Here is a 19,030-nt window from a genome sequence, read left to right as displayed (position 1 = left end):
TTAACCTCAGTGTTATATTCACTTTGAATCTTTGCCCAAACCTGTGGGGTTGGTGTGTGCATTTCTCAGCTGGAAAAACTAAAGCCAGAGAGGTGCCCACATTCCACTAAAACTAGGGGGCGCGGAGGGTTCACACCTGAGCTCAGGGCTGTGGAGTTTGGGTTTTACTAGTTCACAGAATCACGCAGGTTTCAGGTGCACGATCCGACAACACGTCCTCTGCACACTGCGCCGTGTGCTCGCCCGCTCAGGTCAAGTCTCTGCCCATCACCATTTACCCCTCCTCCCCCTTTCTCTCCCCCTCCCCCCTCCAGCAAATACCACACTGTTGTCTGTGTCCGTGAATTCTTTCTCTGTTTTCTTTTTTGCTCAACCCCTCCACACCACCACCCTCCTCAACAGTGGCCAGCCTGCTGTCTATCAGTGAGTCTGTCTGTAGTTTGCTTGTTAGTTCAGTTTGTTCTTTAGATTCCACATACGAGTGAAATCACATGGTACTTGTCTTTCTCTGACTGGCTTTTTTCACTTAGCATAATGCTCTGCATGTCCGTCCACGCTGCCACAAAGGGTAAGATTTCCTCCTTTGTTATGGCTGAGTCCTATTCCCTTGTGCAAACACACCACAGATTTTGTATCCACTCATCCGCTGAAGGATACTTGGGCTGCTCCCAAATCTTGGCTTTGTAAATAATGCCGCGATGAACAAAGGGGCACATGCATTCTTTCAAATTAGCGCTTCAGGTTTCTGTGGATATATTTCCAGAAGTGGAATCACTGCCTCAAAAGGCAGTTTCATGTTTAATTTCTTGAGGTTAACCCCATACTGCTTTCCACACTGGCTGCACCCACCTGCGTTCCCACCAACCGTGCATGAGGGTCCCCTTTCTCCGCGTCCTCGCCAGCGCTTGCTTGTTGGCTTACTGAGGGCACCATCCTGACAGGCGCGAGGCGGGATCTCATCGTGGTTTTCACTTGCGGGGCTGTGGAGTCTCAAAGCCCCGGCAGCGTGGCTTTGTGGACAGGCAGCGGGGGCCTGGACGCCGGTCACCTGGCTCGAGCCCTCTCAGGGCACCGTGGGACGTCTGGCAGCACCCCCAGCCACTACTCACTAGATGGCAGGAGCGTCCCACACTCGGCTGTGACAACCTAAAATGGCCAAATGTCCCCTGGGGGCCAAAATCACCCCACCTGAGAACCACCGGCCTAGGTGTAACCCCTGCTTCCACCGCCTCCTAGTGGTGGGACACTGGGCAAGCCGCTTACCCTCGCGGAACCCCGCTGTCCTCATCTGCAACATGGAAAAATAATGGCACCTGAGGTTGATGTGCGGACCCAACAAGAATCAGGACAGCGCTTGGCCACCACGGAAGGGCTCAGGACCCGGGCCCTCGCCCACGGCCCTCTGCTGCCTGTGCTCCCCACAAAGGAGCGCTCAGTGCAGGTGCACAGAGAAGGTGGGCTCCCCTGCGGACAGAGGGACACCACAGTAACCAGCTAGCTAAACCGTGAACAGGGAACATTCTGGCCCAGGCACTCTGCACTTGCTGCCTGGGGGTGCCAGGGCAGCCCCCCTCTCACCACCGCTGGGCAGCTTAAAGACTCCATGGCCAGGCTGCCCAGGTTCAAGTCCGGCTCAGCCCCTCATGAGCTCTGTGACCCCAGGTTGGTGACTGAGCCTCCTGGTGCCTCCATTTCCTCACCTGTGGGATGGGGCGATCAGAATGCCTGCACCCGGGGCTGCAAGCATAAGCCATGTGGCGTGGAAGCAGCACCCAGCACAGGAGGGGCACCCAGCACAGGAGGGGCCCCCCGGCACAGGAGGGGTCTGCAGAGAGCCTGCCATTTCAGCGCCGACCTCGCACAGCCCTCCAGCCACACAGGCCGCCTTTCTCTTCCCCTGGGCGTGCCAAAGCCGCCCCACCCCGGGCCTTGGCGCACGCCATTCCCTCTGCCTGGACACAAGCTTTGCTCCGACCTCGCTTCTTCCTCTGGGTCTCTCTTCCTCACGCCTCTTCCGAGAGGCCCTCCTGGACCACCCTAAATAAATAGTAGCTTCATCACTACACTCACCTAGCTGTAACCCCGGGATTTGTTCCTGGGCCAGCGGCTCTCGGCTATCACCGCCTGGCGGGACACCCCAGATTCCGTAGCAGAGCGGGGTGCCTCTGCTTGTCCCCCCACTAGAAGGGAAGTTCCAGCACACCAGAGCGTGTGACGAACACCCAGCACGTAGTAGCTGTAAATAACCATAGAGAATGATATCTTGCAGAAGGGGTCTCCAAAGTCCTCCCCTGACCCATCATCGTTCCTGGCACAGAGATTATCTGAACTGGGGTCTAGAACATTCCCACGAAAGACTTTGCTTCTCACAGCCTCTCTGGAACGGCTGTATTTTAGAGACTTCCTGGTCGACGGGGATTTCTCAGGCTGTGTTCCCTGACATTGCAGCCTCCTGGGAGCCAGGAAGAAGGAAGTCCACCTTTAACAAGGGTTCGCAAGGTCAAAGACATCGGGGAAACAATGCAGAATTGCCTCCTGCTTGCGGTTTCATGACGCACAGGGAAAGCTCCGAGAAGCCCCGTGGAGAAAACAGACACCGGGCCCGCTGTGCCGCCCCAGACCCACCCTGAGCAGCTGCGGAGGGGAGCACAATGGGGGAAACACACAGGGTCGGTCTTTCAGTTTACAGGCGCAGGCAGAACCTGAGGCCCGGAGAGACTGGCCGAGTCATTCAAGGTCACACAGCCGTCTCCACGCCCTGAAACGTGGAGCAGGGCGCTGGGCGCTGGCCCCGTGCTTCCCTAATGGTGCACTCAGCCATCGGTTCACAAGAGGCCAAACACGGAACACAGACCTCAGACTCCCACGTCAGTTTGACCGAGTCATTTACGGAAACTAAGGTACCAAATGGGGTTTGCTTTCCCTCTCCCCGTTCCAGAAATAGTCAGCTGTTCATTCAGCAAATACTTATTAGGCATTAGGGGCCGGGCACCGCGCATTTCCCAGTGAACAGGAGGACACAGCTGCTCAGGAGCCAGGCAATAAAGTTATCCTGAAAGAGAGCCAGATTGATCGAGCTGCCCTTGATGAGCCTGCTCCAAAGTACACGCCGCCTGCAAGAAATTCCACGGTCAACATCTCGTGCACTTCCATTAACAACGCCCGCATTTAGGTCTGATGGGCGCGAGCCACGCTCAGCGGGCCTGGCTCCGGAGGAAGTGCATTTGGGGGAGCACCTCGCTCACCAGATCTTCCAGTTCTCGGTTCACTCACATGTCACCTCTACCTCCTCCTTTTTCGTTAAAATGCGTCCCCTCATTTCTTGTTGTCTACAAATAAAAGCTCCCGTATAAAAAAAAAACGGGTTTTGTTGCCTAAAGCTTATCAGCACACACACGTCAAAGTCCTTCGGGAAGCGTGGTTAATCAAAAGCCACGTAACTCCACAACACGGCAGACGAGGTGGAGAAAGGTCTGGTTATCGTTCCAGACCATCTTCTCACGGAACTGACGGAAACTGCGTGGGAATCGAAGAATGGTTCTGCGCTGTATCATTTTAAAAAGAAGCTGCCAACCCAGAAAGAAAGAAAAAAAAAAAAAGCATGAGAAGCCCAGCCTTGCCACGTCCACAGTTGACGCGCCACGGCCCTGAAGCTGCTTTCAGCAGAGACTCGAGATGTATGCGTCTCATAAAGAAACATTCCGAGACATCGAAAGCTCTCCGAGGTCCCTCGGCCCCGAGGGCGCCTTAAGGGCCGAGCTGTCTGTAAGGAAAACCAGCGTGTGTTTCCGGGACACCTTCCCAGCTTCGGAAGGATCACGCTTCGTGATTCCTCCGGCAGCCAGCCTCCAAGCCGGCCTGGCCAAAGCAGAGGTCATCAGCCCATCGCACGCACAGTTGGTGTTTATTGCACCCAGAGCGGGTCAGGAAGGTTCCTCGGCTGTGGGTGAGGCACGCAGAGCAGATGCTGCGTGCACTCCGGCCGCAGGGCGCGAGGGAGGGGAGGGCCACCCGCCCCATCAGCACAGCACGCGCACGCGGAGCCCGCTGCCGGAAAAGCCATCCGTTCGCCTAAAAGGGGAGGGCGGAGTATAGTTTGTAAAGGCCGAGTCCCACTTTTCCTTCTTTTTCTTTTTAAGACCCAAACAGTACCTCTGAAAGGACCATTGGTCCGCAGCTGGCAGGCGGAGGTGCGTGCGACTGAGTTCGCAACAACGGCGCCTGCCGGTTCCTGCAGCCGCACACCGAGTGGGGGAGCCTCCTGAGCACAGAGGCTCCAACCGACACCCGGGGGGGTGGGGGGGGGGAGATGAGCAACACGGCACACGCGAGTGCGTGTGCTCCACATGCTCCTTTTTTTTAACAGTTTCTTTAATTGACTTGAGAGAGAGAGAGAGAGAGAGAGAAACATCGCTGTGTTGCTCCGAATACAATGCATTCGTTGGCTGTTTCCCGCGCGTGCCCTGACCGGAATGGGGCCTGCAACCCTGGCCCACAGGACGGCGCTCTAACCAGCCGCGCCGCCCGGCCACGGCCGTGTTCCGCATGCTCCTTTCGGTCTGTGCGGTTCTGTAGATCCACGAAGGGCATGTCTTACGTTGTTTAATGGGATCCACTCGGGGTGAAAGGCATTGTCTTGCCTAATGAAATCTCCCCCGTGCAGTCCAGCTCCCAGGCAGACCTGGCGGCAGGGTCACCATCCGGGGGCGCCCTGGAGATCTGGGCCAGGCGATCCAGAGGGCCCCCCTCCACCTCGTCCACCTCCCTGTCCCCCAGGGTCACCGCGTTGGGGATCATGTGGCTGTGGGCAGCCGCCCTCTCCTCGTGGGGGACAGTGTCCTGGTTGGAGGAGATGAACTCCATGCTGAGGTTCACCGTCTCCACCTGGGTTCGGGAGCAGAGGCGGCCGCACCCCAGGAGCTGGGCGAACACCTTCCGGAAGTCAGCGTTGAAGGCGTAGATGATGGGGTTGAGGGAGGAGTTGGCCCAGCCGAACCAGACGAAGACGTCGAAGGTGGTCTCGCTGACGCAGGGGAACCTCCTCCCAGGGCCCCCCTTGTGTGCGCTGCAGAAGGGGACCAGGCAGTTCAGGATGAAGAAGGGCAGCCAGCAGCACACGAAGACCCCCATGATCACCGACAGGGTCTTAAGGACCTTGGTCTCCGCGTTGATCGATACCCGCAGGCTGGCACCGGGCGTAGGGACCGCGGGGCTCCGGCAGTTCCGCGCATGCTCCGCGGCCCTCTCCAGGGAGGAAATCCTGCGGATCTGCATGCGGGCGATGCGGTAGATGCGCGTGTAGGTCGCGATCATGATGGCCACGGGGATGTAGAAGCTGATGAGCGAGGAGGCGATGGCGTAGGTCCGGTTCAGGCTGGAGTCACAGTTCTCTGCCTGCACCTCCGGCTCCCCCGCCTCCTCCCAGGGCGTCCCATTGGCCAGGGTGGGCGGCGGGTCCACCTCGCCCCAGGAGCCTGTCTTGTCCCTGTGCCAATGGAGCTGGACTGGGATGAAGGAGATGAGGACGGACAGGGTCCAGACCAGGCCGACCATGACCAAGGCCACGCGCTGGGTCATTTTGCGCTGGTAGTGGAAGGGCCTCGAGATGGCCCAGTAGCGGTCCACGCTGATGACGCACAGGTTCAGGATGGAGGCGGTGGAGCACATGATGTCGAAGGCCACCCAGACGTCGCAGAAGGCCCCAAAGGGCCAGTGACCGGCCACCTCAGCGACAGCCTTCCAGGGCATGACCAGCAGCGCTACGAAGAGGTCGGACACCGCCAGAGACACGATGAAAACGTTGGTCATCCTGGCGCGCAAGTGGCGGCTGCGCACGACGGCCGCGCACACCAGCACGTTGCCCAGCAGGGTCCAGATGATGAGCAGGGTCAAGAGGCAGGCGGTGACCACCTGCGCGGGCCTCAGTGGTGCCGCCTCCTCCGAGCCCCCCAGGGCGCCTCCCGGAGCTGGCTGCTGCTGCCCGAACCACTCGGTGCCGTTGCGCCCCGGCAGCAGCATGTCGGACTCCGCAGCGGGGGTGAGCTGCGTGCGCTCCCAACTTCAGCCCCGTGCCCCCCGGGCGGCCCCATCGGGCACCCGGGGGTAGCGCGAGGGTACCCGTGGCTACGGGATCCTCAAGCCCTGGGGGACGCTCACCGTGAGCTGCGCCGGGGCCCCAGCTCGCGCGGGGACCCCTCTCGCCTCAAGCGCCTCCGGGTTGGTGGCCGCGTTGCGCCCCTTCAGTGCCGGCGCTGGGGACAGGAAGCAGCCGGAGCCCGCGGGGCGGTTTCTGGGAGCCCGCAGCGCGCGGCGGCGCCGGGAAGCCGCGGAGACTGTGTCGGGTTCCGAGCCGGAGAAGCGAAGAGCTAGCCACCACCGAGGGGGCGGGGGCCGGGAGCGGCAGGCACGGGCGAGCGCTGCGTGGGTCCCGGGCGGCTCCCGGGGGCCCGCGCTCCCGCCCACGCGCCTCCACGCTCCCCGCTCTCCAGCGCACCCGCCCCACCGGTGCCTGGGCGCTTTCCCCGTCCGCGCTCTGCCGGCTGGAGTCCGGGGCGAACCCGCAGGTCCTAGGGGCACTCCAGTGGCAGATCCGTGCGGCGAGCTGAGGAGAACACGCCCCAGTAAGATAAAGAGGTCCGGCCCAGCCCCGGTGCGCGCGGCCTTGGCCCAGGCGGCGTTTGGGGAATAGAAAGGGAGGGAGGGGAGGGGTGGGAAGTCGGGGGAAGCACTGGCTTCTAGACTGGGGGGCGCGGGAGCGCTTGTAGGTAGGGGAAAGGGGGCGACTCTGGATTTCCCACAGACCTGGGTCCCAATTCAAACTTGATTTCCTGGCTGTGCGACCTTGAGTCTGAACCGAACTACCCTGGGCCTTGGTCTTCTCACCCACAGAAAGAGGTAACGATGCCCACCCCTCCGGGTGGTGAAAGGGTTCGGGGAAGCCGTGCAGCCGAGGCCCACCTGCCCCATTCCGCCGCCCCGCCCCCGCCCCCGCCTGCACAGGAGGCAGGGCTCCTGGGAACCTCTCCAAACTCCCCTCCACACTCTAAGATTCGGGGTCTTCACCTGACCTCTTGGGAGAGTCCGCTTCCCCACCACCACCCCAACCCTGGAGCCATTTGTCCTTTGGGGGATGATTGCCCTGAACCTGGGGGACACGAGGAAGAGGAAGGGAGCCCCCAGCAGCGGGAGCCTCCTCCTGGCAAGGCTGTTGCGGCCTTGGGAGGGGCGGCCTCACACCACCTTGGTGCGCCACGGAAGAGGGAGCAGGCTTGAATGGACGGCCCAAAGCCTGAATTATCTTTTTTTTTTTTTTTGTAATGGTGGGAAAACACCAGAAAGGTGTTTCAGGATCTCACCACGCCTCCCCAGCTGGTAAGTTCTGTCTGTGAACCGCCAGGTCTCGTGCTGGTGTTAAGCTCAGCGAAAGGCAGCTGGGGAGAGATGGAGGAGGTGCCATCTTGCTCCGAGGTTCCGTCTGAGACCTTCTGAGGGGCCCAGGTGCAGGGGCTGGATTCTGGTCCCTCCAAATCAGACCCGCCTGTCCTGCCCCCCTCCCACCGGGGCAACGCCTGAAGGTCCCAGCTCTCAGGCTCTACCCACTCAGCCCTCAACAGCCCCTCCTTGTCTCCCCTTCTCCCCCCACCCTGCTTTCTGTTGTCAGAGTGGGCAAGGCCATCTGCCCAATGTCTGCACTCAGAACTGGAGAGTCACACTCGCCACCTGCCTCCCCGTCTCCCGGAGCTGGACCTCTCCTCTCTGGCACGGATGTCCCGGCCCAGGGCTTCCCCACCCTGGTTGACGGCGACACTCCCCTGGGGTGGTGCACTCCAGCACCAGGGAGTTCGGCTGCAAGCCTCTGTCCACCCTCCACTCGATGGCAGGCACAGTGACCCTTCTTGTCAAATGCACCTACAATCGTGTCATCCCCCCCCCTCCGACAGAGAGCCCTCAGGCGCTCCCCGCGGCCCCTGAGCCTCAGACAGTCCTGCAAGGCCCTGCGAGTGTCCGGTTGTCCTGACCTCGCTCACTGCCCCTGCTTCTCCGGCTGTTACTACCCCTCCTTGTCTGTAGACAGCCTAGAGTCCAGTCACTACTGGTCCCCCCCCCACACACACACACACTGTCATTTCCCTGATGGGTGTCCTGGGGGGGAATTCCTCACCCCAGGTGAGCGCCATCCCCGCCCCCCACCCCTGGTCCCGGAGAACACCAGCTCGCGAGGCCAGAAAACGGCTCCGCTTTTGGAGACAGGGGTTTGGGTCTCGGTTCCTTAGTCTTTCATTCAGCAAATAGTTACAGAGCACCTGTTGTGTCCCAAAGGCTGTTTTGGTCACGGGACACGCGAGAGTGCATAAAAATATGTGTGCTGTCCTCTCCCTCGTCGAGGTCACAGTCTAGCGTCAGAGACAGACTTTGACCTGAGGACCGTCAAAGACACTGACAGCGGTCCCACGTGCTAGGAAGAAGTGGTACCCAGAGCATTACGAGGGATGGACCCGGGGGAGATCTTTGAAGAAGGCTTCCCTGGGGAAATCCCTCTTTGGGCCGGAATCACGGCGAAGTGGACAAACAGGAAAACAGAGAAGGAACAGCATGGCCAGCAGGAACAGGGATCTTGGGCACGTTACGTGATATCTTCGGGCCTCCGTTTCCTCGCCTGCAAAGTGGGTTCATCACAGCGGTTTAGCAGGCAGGTGTGAGGAGACCCACGTAGGCCCTCTACCGGGGGGGGGGGCGGGGGCTCCGAGCCTCTGCCTTTCCCCCGGCTGCACCTGTGCCCCTCTCTGCCGGGGCTGCCCTCCAAGGAGGCTTCTGCCCCGGCTCTGGGATGGGGAGTCAGAAAGTGGACGCGTCTTTGGACGGGAGAGGCTGCAGGAGGAAGAGACTATGTTCGTCTTCGTAACAAGGAGCAGAAGGAGCCAAGTGCGGAGAGAGAACCTCCAAGACTTAACGCTCCGGGTGGGAGTGACGCGAGGAGGGGAGGAAGCCAGTGTGCCGGCAAGCAGAGACCAGGAGCCCACCTGACCCTCTGGGCCAAGTAGGTCCTGTGCTCCGGGGACCCCGGTGTTGCCTACTCTCGCAGCGATTGTGACACTGTGTTGTTGCCATTCGTTGCCACGCATGGCTGTCGGGTCCTCTGGACGCTGAACTTCTTCCGTCAAGGAACTGGGTCTCATTTGGAGAGAAAAGCGTGGTGTTAAGCCTCTGGCTGCGGGCACAGCCCGGTCTCTGCAGGCACGAAAGCCGTTAAACCGCCCTTTGGCTAACACGTGTCTGAGTGGAGTTTCCCTCGTCGCCTGCGACTGAAAAAGCCCTGCCTAGCACAAAAAGTAAGCAAGGTGTGTGAGCCGAGTGGTGGCATGAGAACGGCGGGGTGGGGCGGCTGTCTGTCTGGGGTGGGCAGCAGGGGGGGAAGCTACACAGAGGAACAGCATGTGCAAAGGCTCAGAGGCATGAGGCTTCGTGTGTGAAAGGCCAGATCCTCAGAACCCTGAGACTCTTCCTCTGTTAGCCCAGGTCTTCTCTGTATCAGCAAGCCCTTAGGCACACCCAGAGGCAACACCTTGCAGCCAGCAGGTAGCCACGGCTCGCACCTCCCCCTCCGTCCCAGGCAGGACTCCTGCCTCAGCCCGTCTGCTGGGGACAACGGTCTAGGGCAAGCGCGGGCTGCCCCTTCTGCCCCAGGCTCTTCTCCGCACTTCTCAGAAGACCTGGGCAGAGCAAACAGCTGAACACCAAGGAGTGTCTCTGGCCAACACCCGAGCCCAGCCTCGTCTCAGTTCAGACTCTCAGCTCCGGGACAGCTAATCGGCTCCCGATAAACTCCGTGGCTCTTATCTGATCCCAGCCAGAACCCTGCCCTTCCTCAGAGGGAGGGATCCTCGCGGAGTTCAGCTCCTGCAACATCGCACTGAGAGGATTTTCTCGGAACTTCTTAGCATGCCGGGGTCCCCCGATCCCAATATTCTTCTATTTAAAGTCATTGATCCCTTTTCTTCTGAAGATAGGGGTTCACAGGATTTGTTTTCCCGAGACCCGTGGTTCAGTCCAGAGACCACAGCAGGGTCAGCGGCCACTCCTACCCCAGCCACTATGGGCAGAGGGCAGGCCAGCCCACCCCGAGGCAGGCTGGCTCGCTGCTGGCCGGGCACGGCCCCGCTGACACACTTGGCGTGGCTTATCGAGGCCCAGACAGATAGCGCCGGCCCACGGTCAGCACCCATCCCTGAGGCTGGGGAAGCCGCCTCCCACCCACTCACAGGGCTGAGGCCTCTCCAGACCCAAAGGTCGGGGCCTGGGGCCCTGCCCTCTCCCAGACTCGGAAACAAGGGACGCGAAAAGCAGCCCCTTCAGGCAGGATGAGATCACTCGTGCCTGGATGGAGGAAGGAAGGCGGGCTTGCACGTCAGACGGTCCTGGGTTCGAATCCCTCCTCTCTGGCTCACTAGCTCTGGGACGACCTCGAGCAAGTTTCTTAACCTCTCTGAGCCTGAGTCTCCTTATCTCGGAAATGGTGACATTGCAGGGAGGGGTGTGGGGGGAGCGGGTGAAAAAGGCGAAGGGGTGAAGAAGTGCAGATGGGTGGTCAGGAAACAGTCACAGGGCCCAGCACAGGGAGCACAGCCAGTAATGCTGTCACACTGCAGTAAGGGTGCTCGAGGGGGGGGAACCTGAGTTGTCACGAGGGCCACCTTGTAAACTACATCACTGTCCAACCACCATGCTGTACACCTGAAACCAGTACAAAATAATAGTGGCTGTCGGCTGTACTTGAAACTGGAAAGCGTTGAAATGCGAACAGGGACCCTATGCAGAGATATTATAAATAAGTGGCACGCTGTATTTCGGAAACAGGAAGTCGGTGTCAGCCCGGCTTGGTTACCGCGACCCTGAGTAGCAAACAGCCCCCCAGTCTTAACGGCGTGAACAGCAGACGTCGGTTCTCCCTGGCGGCCTGCGGTCGGCGGGGAAAAAGCATCGTCCCGAATGGCGGGTCGGGTTCTGTTGGCTCACGGTTCTCATTCCCGGGAGGGGGTCCCCTGGGCTTGCTCTTAACTGGGGTGCAGGGCAGGAGCCACAGTTCTTTGTCATACGAATCTTCTCTGAGTTTGAAATGACTTCAGAATAAAAGAAATTTTTTTTAAGATTTTATTTATTTATTTTTAGAGAGGGAAGGGAGGGAGAAAGAAACATCCATGTGCGGCTGCTGGGGACCGTGGCCTGCAACCCAGGCATGTGCCCTGACTGGGAACTGAACCTACGATGCTTTGGTTCGCAGCCTGAGCTCAATCCACTGAGCTACGCCAGCCGGGTAGATTAAAAGAAACTTTAAATACATGCATTGATTAGGAATGCATTCAGCTGGCCCAGAACACCCGCCCGCTGGTGGCGTCTGCAAGGAGAACAATTAGTTAAGAACTTAAGAGGGAGCAGGCAAGGGGGTGGGGCACACACACTCAGCGATGTGAGTGGGACCCGGGTTCTTCCCACTCTGTCCTCTTTCCACCCAAATGCTCTGCCTTCACCCACGTGGTGGCTTTGTGCCCTTGGAGCCCCACGGTCCCTGGATGGCCGTCACAGCCCCGGTCACCATGGCGAAGTTCAAACTCCAGGAGCAGAGTGAGGGAGAGCTACGTCAGGGGGACTTTTCTTCAGGCGTGTCCCGCCTGTCACCAGGGAGGAAAATCTGCGGAGGACCTCTGTCTCCCGAGCCAGAGGTGAATCACACGGCCGGCCCTGGCTACAGGCCCGCTGTAAACGGTTTCGAGTACGAGGCAAAAGGGCACCCAGAACGCCCGGGCTGGGCTTCAACAAACGTGATTCATGCCCTGGGACGGGCGCCTCGGCCTCCAACCAAAAGCGGGGGTTTCTCAGCGAGCGAGCGAAGGAGTCGCCGCAGGAAGGCAGGGGACGGGGTGTGCGGTAGTTAGTCCCGGCGCATTCCTGCGCGGGCCGAGCCCGCGCCCACGGTGGGAATACTGGCTGTGAAGACGCGGCGCCCACCCCCGGAGGTCACGGTCTGTGTTTCCCGGGCGGTCCCCGCAACTCCGCCCTCAGCCCCCCTGCGGAGACCACACGTGCCTCGTCCCTCCGGAGCTCGGTTAGGGTGGTGCGCGGGGGAAGGCGGCCGCAGGGGGCAGAGTCTTTCCAAAGCCATGCATTTTGCTGTGTATAAGGTGCACTTTTTCGACCACATTTTTGAGGGAAAAATAAGTACTAATTCCGTATCTAGGGAAGCATTTTTAATTCTTTTATTTATGTTTGTGTGTTAGAAGCAATAACTTCTTTTTTTAAGATTTTTTATTTATTTATTTTTTGAGAGGGAAGGGAGGGAGAAAAAGAGAGAGAGAAACATCAATGTGCGGTTGCTGGGGGCCGTGGTCTGCAACCCAGGCATGTGCCCTGACTGGGAATCGAACCTGCGACACTTTGGTTCGGAGCCCGCGCTCAATCCACTGAGCTACACCAGCCAGGGCTAAAGCAATAACTTTTGAAGTTGACAGTGATGAAGAGTCTGTGGCCTTCTACGATGCCTAAATATCGTAAATTTGTTACCGGTACATGAAATTTCTTGTACTTCATACCTTTTGTTTTGTAATTATTTCTTATATAAAATTTCTTGTACCATGATATGTCCAAAAATAAATGCTAAAGTTCCTGTATAATACGAAAAAACAAGTATCTAAATATAAATAAATAAAAACTGAATTAAGAAATTAAAAGATTTTTTCCCCTGAAAGTTTGGGCCAAAAACATGGGTGGGCATTATACACGACAAAATACGGGTGGATCACTTTTAACCTGTACAGCCAAAGAGGAAATGAATCCGTGTGTTTTGACCAAGCTTTCCATGGTACTGACACCATTTCTCAGCTCTCCTTTTTTATCTCAAAAGGCCTTTAACTCCCCACCCATCCATTCGTTCATTCATTAGCTCAGCGAGGACTGTAGGTGGAGCTCTTCCCCTGCACCCAGTGGGGACGCACTTGGGGAAGGAAGCAGACATTGTCTCTCCCTCTTGAGGCTTCCAGTTAAGTGGTAAAGACAAAAGAAAAATTAACCTGGCTGGCATAGCTCAGTGGATTGAGCGTGGGCTGCGAACCAAAGCATCGTAGGTTCAGTTCCCAGTCAGGGCACATGCCTGGGTTGCAGGCCACGGCCCCCAGCAACCGCACATTGATGTTTCTCTCTCTTTCTCCCTCTCTAAAAATAAATTTTAAAAATCTTTAAAAAAATTTTTCACAACAGCAGCAGCAAAAAAAAAAAAGAAAGAAAAAGAAAAATTAGAACGACTGCTACTCAGACCACTTCACAGGTATCTGCGTGACTGGAAGGAAGTGCAGCTTCCTCGGAGGAGAGCTCGGTGGTGTGGCGAGAGCTCATGGCAGGCACTGGGAGGCCTGCCCTGCAGGCGAGTGTGGCTTCCCTGAGAAACCTGTTCAGAGGAAGATGGAGGACAAAAGGAAGCAGGTGCGGCTGGGGCAAAGGCCCTGGGGCCGTAGGGAAGGAGCACGGCATGAGGAGCTCGGAGAAGCTGGTCGGTGCGAGGTGCCCAGAGGAAGGGGAAGCACAGGGTGATCGGGGACGAGGCTGCAGAGGTGGACGAGAAGGGCCACGCAGGACCCCAGGGGCCGAGGACAGGATTCTGTCCTCCGTCCCAACAGCGAGGAGAAGCCACTGGCAGGGCAGAGCAGGGAAGGGAGCATGAGCACACTCGCCTTTCTCAAATGTCACTCTAGCCACAGCAGCAGTAAGGATGGGCTTGGTGGGGGACGGGCGGGGACAGTGGATGAGTCGGAGAAACGACCCTCAGGAGATGGCAGTGACTTGAAGCAGGGCGGTGGGGTGGGAGTGGGGAAAAGCAGAGGGAGCCGAGATTAAGTTTGTACAGTTTGTTTCAGTGGCTGAAAACACACAAATTTATCTTACTGTTTCAGAAGTGCCAAGTCCAAAATGAGTCTTACTGAGCTTGCCATAAATCAAAGTGTTTGCGGGGCCATCCGCAGAGGCGGGGGGGGGGGGGATTGGAGAACCTGAGCCCGCCTCCACCGGCTCCTGGCTCTGCCGGCATTCCCCGGCCTGTGGCCACACCACTCCCATCTCCACCTCTGTGGTCACACTGCCCGCCCCTGTGCCTTCCTTCCCCAAGGACACTTGGGTGACATGGGACCCGTCCAGACAATCCGGGAGAATCTCTCCCCCTCCAGATCCTGGGCTCAATCACATCTGAGAGTCCTCCTGCCACAGAAGGCGACAGACGGAGTCACAGGTTGCAGGCGCCAGGGCACGGGCACCCTTGGGAGCCGCCGCTCGCCTCCCACGGGCTCCCTGGGCTCGGCTGCGTCCCATCACCAGGTTCGGGCGGGAAGACAGGCAGACCTGATCCCATTCAGAACCCTTCCCGGGCTCTCCGGCAGACAGAGGCCCTCCTTGTCTTCCCCTGTCAGAGCAGCAACCGTTTTCAATAAAAAGCCAAAGAGTAAACAATATAGGTTTTTATGGGCCATATTTCGTCTTTGCAGCGTATGATATCTCTGCTGTGCTTTTTATTCCCCAACGTTTTAAAGATGTAAAAGCCGTTCTTGGCTCAGGGGCCACAGTTTCTCAACACCTGGTCTGGAACCATTCCCGTGCCCACCTCTAAAACCACCTCCGACGAGGATGCAGTGGGTTGGTTATGCTCTGCTCAAACCCATTACCCGAAACTGGAGTTCCAGAAACCCCTGCCAGAGCCACGTGGGCGGCACTTTCCGCAGACAGGTCTCCACTTTCTGGCGCTGCGGGAAGGAGCCAATGGCGGCTGGTTCCTCCCTGGGGGGGTGGGGGGGCACAGCCCCCCTGCAAGCCTCTGCAGAGCTGGGTCCCACTGCTCCCCTCGTGATCCAGGGCGAGCAGAGGGGCGGACATCCTGATTCATGCTCTTCTGAACTCTGTTACCGATGAGCCTTAAAGGGCCACCTCGTGCCTTAAAGGTGAATGGGATGAAAGGAGAATGGAGAAGCAGGCAGAGCCTCTGCCCAGGTCCTAAAAACCACTCCAGAAAGCACCCCTATCATGGAGCTCACGTGTCCCTGGCGCGTCCCCACGCCCTGCACCAGTCTGGTGGTGTTGGGAGGGCAGTGACCCGTGTTCATGGGACCCGTGTGGTGAGGGCCTGGGAGAGGAAAAGCCCAAGTCCCTACCTTCACAAGGCAGAGAGTGCTCCCCAGGAGGGACGAGCACAGACAAATAAACAAACTCTGGCAAAGGGGGCCACGGGGAAGCCTAACAGCGAGCATGGTTATACAGATGACCGGGGCTCGCCTCGCTGTGTAGGGGCCCCTCCGCATGGCCTAAAGGATGAGAAAGGGACAGACAGATCTGTTTCAAGGGGCCAGAGAAACACATTCCCAAGAGAAAGTAGCACGTGCGAAGGTCCTGGGGTGCCGAAGAGTTCGGCGTCCTCAAGAAAGTGAAGGGAGGCACGCATGGCTGCAGCCGTGCCCGTGGGGGGAGCCTGGGGAAGGGGGGGCAGAGGAAGAGATGGGCATGAGGAGACGACGAAGCACCAGAGGCCACATCATGAAGATCCCGGTGGAACACTTTCTTCCAAAAGCCACGGGCAGCCATTACAGGGATGTTAGCGGTGACTTGATTTAATTTACATGTTTTAGACAGCTGGCATTACTACCTGTGTTGCAGTGTTTTGTCTGTTATTCGTGTGGCTGAAACACCACACCAGAATCTGCATCCCTTTGCAGCATGAAAACCCTGCAGGCAGGTGTCCTTCTCCTGTCCCCACCCCATCGTGGTCCCCCAGGGCCTGCCCTGAGGGGGGCTAATGTCACAGTCACTCCCCGTCACACCCTGTGGAGGGGCCCTCCCTGCCAGCTGCCCCAGCTTGGGCACCAAGTCCACCCCAGCCTCCAGCTGGGGACCCCAGCAGCCACCAGGTTCCTCCAGAGCCTCCAGAGGGGGCGAGCACGCTGCTGCACAGGGAGTCAGCAGGCGGGAGGCCTGGGGGCAGGTGGGGGGACCATCTTGGCTGATCTCAGCTTTCCTGTGAGAGCTCAGAATCCTGTCCACCCTCACCTGGAAGCGGGGACAGCCACCTCCAACTCGCACCACAGGAGTCCAGAGCCGTGGCCAGAATGCAGCCGGGCACAGGGCACCCCTCCCCCATGGGTTACCCTCAGGTCCACCACCACCGGCCTCGTTGGACCTGAAAGCTCAGGAGAGGACTCAGAATGATGGGCACCAGCGCCCCCTGCTGGCCCTGCTCTTCCACAGCAAAGCTTCGCACTTTCAGGGCAGAAACCCAGGCTGTTTTCTTCAAGCCCCATGCAGCATTTTATAACTGGGTGAAAAATGAAATACTCTGTCAGCTGTTGGACTGTTCTGTGCACATATCCTCAAGTGATTGTTTGATGGGTGTTTTTACCATGCTGGCTTTCTTCTAAAGACAACAGAGAGGAAAGGCAACGAGTTTTAAAGATGTCCAATGGTGCTGTCCAGAAGCTCAGACCAGGTAGGGACGCTGACCTGCGCAGGTCAGCACGGAGCTGGGCCTCCCTAGAGGCAGGCCCTGGGGTGCAATGGTCACGTGGTGAGGTCAGGCGGCAGAAATTGCTCCAGCTGGGTTTAATGGCTGACGCCCGCAGTGGAGAGACAAGCAGTCCCACTGGCTGCCAGGCATGGATGCAGAGGGGAATGCTGGCAGACGTTAGTCTGAGGGTGTGTGACATGTCCTGTGGGAAGGGCGCCTTTTCTCATGCACACCCAGGGGCCCCCGGGGCTGGGTGTGGCCCTGGGTGTCCACCTGCAACACCCTTGCCCCTCCTGGTACCCGAAAAACACAGGGTCGATCCTGGCTTGATGGCAGGTGGGGGATGGATGAGGTCAGACTCCCAGATGCACAGGCTCCCTCTGGCGAGGTCGCCGCAGGTGAGTATGAGGTTTAGGGGATTTTTTTTAAAAAGATTTTATTTATTTATTTTTAGAGAGGGAAGGGAGGGAGAAAAAGAGAGAGAAACATCAATGTGCGGTTGCTGGGGGGTCATGACCTGCAACCCAGGCATGTGCCCTGACTGGGAATCGAACCTGCAACACTTGAGTACGAGGTTTTCCCGATGGGCTGGGTGCCTGGGGCATCGGCCCCTGCAATGGAGAGCTCACGGGAAGAGGAGTCGAGGTCCGGTCTCACTCCAGCCCCTTGGAAGCTGAACTTATGGGTGGGAGGGCAGCGATCCTAACAGCTCCCTAGATGAGTCTTATGCACACAGAAGTGTCAGAATCCATGTCCCCGGGACCTGAATATAGTTAAGGAGCACGCTGGTGTAGTAAGAGGGGAAAAAAGGCAGGTTACACGCAAATCCAGTGTATATAAACAATCCATTCATCTGGGTGTGTGTGTGTGTGTGTGTGTGTGTGTGTGTGTGTGTGTGTGTACTAGCAGGTACCTAGGTACCCAAAATTAACAGCAATTTCTCAATCTCGGCACTTTTAACATTTGGGGCCAGATCCATTCTCTGCGGTAGGGGCGCGCCTGTGCGTGGTAGATCTTCAGCCGCATTTCAGTAGCACCCCCTAGTGGTGGCCATGGGAAATGTCTGCAAACATCACCCTCTTTCTCCTGGGGAGCAAGCCTCCTACCCACACTACCTTACACAGAAGAGATGCAGGGTGATGTTTGACTTTTGTTTTTATCTATCTGCCCATTTTTTTACTTTTTTTTAACCTAAAATGAACATGAAGTGTTTTAGTCATGTAAAAATTCAGTGTTTCTCAATGTCTCAATTGCCTGTGCTGTCAGGGCGGGGGGGGGCGGCGGGGAGTAGAAACACTCAGGTGAAAAACGATTCGTATTTCTAGTAAGTAAACTAACTTTATTATGATGTTAGAGTAACTATAAAAAACCTATACAAAGGCCTCCCAAGTGCCAACATTGCTTAAGAGGCTCTAAAATATTTCCAGCCTTTCGTACGTACAGGCATCCTGACCTCAAGGGCACCTCTCACAGAAGCAGTTCTCAGCACAGAAAACGCTCTACAAACACGGCTGGCTTTCACAGGGCCACTCACAAAAAAAAAAAAAAAAAACAAGAAGTGAGAGACACTCTAAAGCCAACGACAGGAAACCAAGTTAAGGATGACACGTTCACTCGGTAGACTACAGTACCGCATTAAAATGATATTTGCGAAGAACGTATAGCAACGTGGGGGGGAGGCTGATGCCGGTTTGCTGCTAAGTGGGGGGGATGCACACAAAACCGGTGCAGCCTCCTCGCCCCTGGCGAGTGCAAGCACCACCACGACGGAGAGAACCGGGCGCAGCACGCGGCTGAAAGAAGACGCACCAGATGTCAGAAGGGGGTTCAGTGCTGGCATCCTGGCAGGGTCTGTTCTCTCTACTCTTCCGGAATGTCCGAGTTTTCTACAGAAAGCCCGTATGTGCTTACAATGACAGACAGGAGTGAAACATTAAAATACATATTTTTTAAAACTTCAAAATGCCCACAAACAAAAAAAAATGTGCTAAAATTGCAGGTAGGAAATATGTCTCTATATTGACCTATGCCCCCATTTCCATCCAAATAATGTAACAATAACTGTTCAGAAATGAAACACACTCAGAGAGCGCTGTATACACTACATGGGATCGCATCCACATTCGCCAGCTCTGGGCGGGATACCATCTAGGGGTGGTTAGCCCACGCGAGGGGGCAGAGTCCGAGTGCAGGAACACGATACACTGAGCACGGAAAAGGCTTTTTATGAAAAGCAAACTGAGTAAAAAAAAATTTTTTTTCCGAACTGGGATCACACTCTTCCAAACCAGAGGACTCCACGTAGAAGGAGATAAAAATCATTGGGGTTTGACGAGAACTCACTCACTGGGAGAGAGAGTTCAGCCCCCGCACCGAGTCCGACCTAACTTGTGCACGTGCGCCCGGGGGGAAGGGCGATGCCAGCCCACAGGAAACCCGAGCGCCGCGGACAAAGGGCAGGCCTCCGCGCACTGACTGGTGAGGGCGTGCTTGCCCAGCCCGGCC

At 57.5% G+C, this 19,030-nt stretch overlaps 1 protein-coding gene across 1 annotated transcript; it reads right to left on the bottom strand.

The window, feature by feature from the left end:
• On the bottom strand, positions 1 to 6,930 carry DRD5 (dopamine receptor D5). Its single transcript, XM_045834598.1, has one exon. It carries the CDS (start codon positions 6,016 to 6,018, stop codon positions 4,603 to 4,605), a length of 1,416 nt encoding a protein of 471 aa, XP_045690554.1. The 5' UTR covers positions 6,019 to 6,930; the 3' UTR covers positions 1 to 4,602.
• Positions 6,931 to 19,030: the final 12,100 nt, after the last annotated feature.

Source organism: Phyllostomus hastatus, unplaced genomic scaffold (assembly GCF_019186645.2).
Source record: "Phyllostomus hastatus isolate PE091 unplaced genomic scaffold, TTU_PhHast_1.1 phas_contig_196, whole genome shotgun sequence".
In the NCBI taxonomy this organism is placed as follows: domain Eukaryota; kingdom Metazoa; phylum Chordata; class Mammalia; order Chiroptera; family Phyllostomidae; genus Phyllostomus; species Phyllostomus hastatus.
Note: the sequence above shows the minus strand (reverse complement) of the source record. Positions and strands in the feature narration are given on the sequence as shown.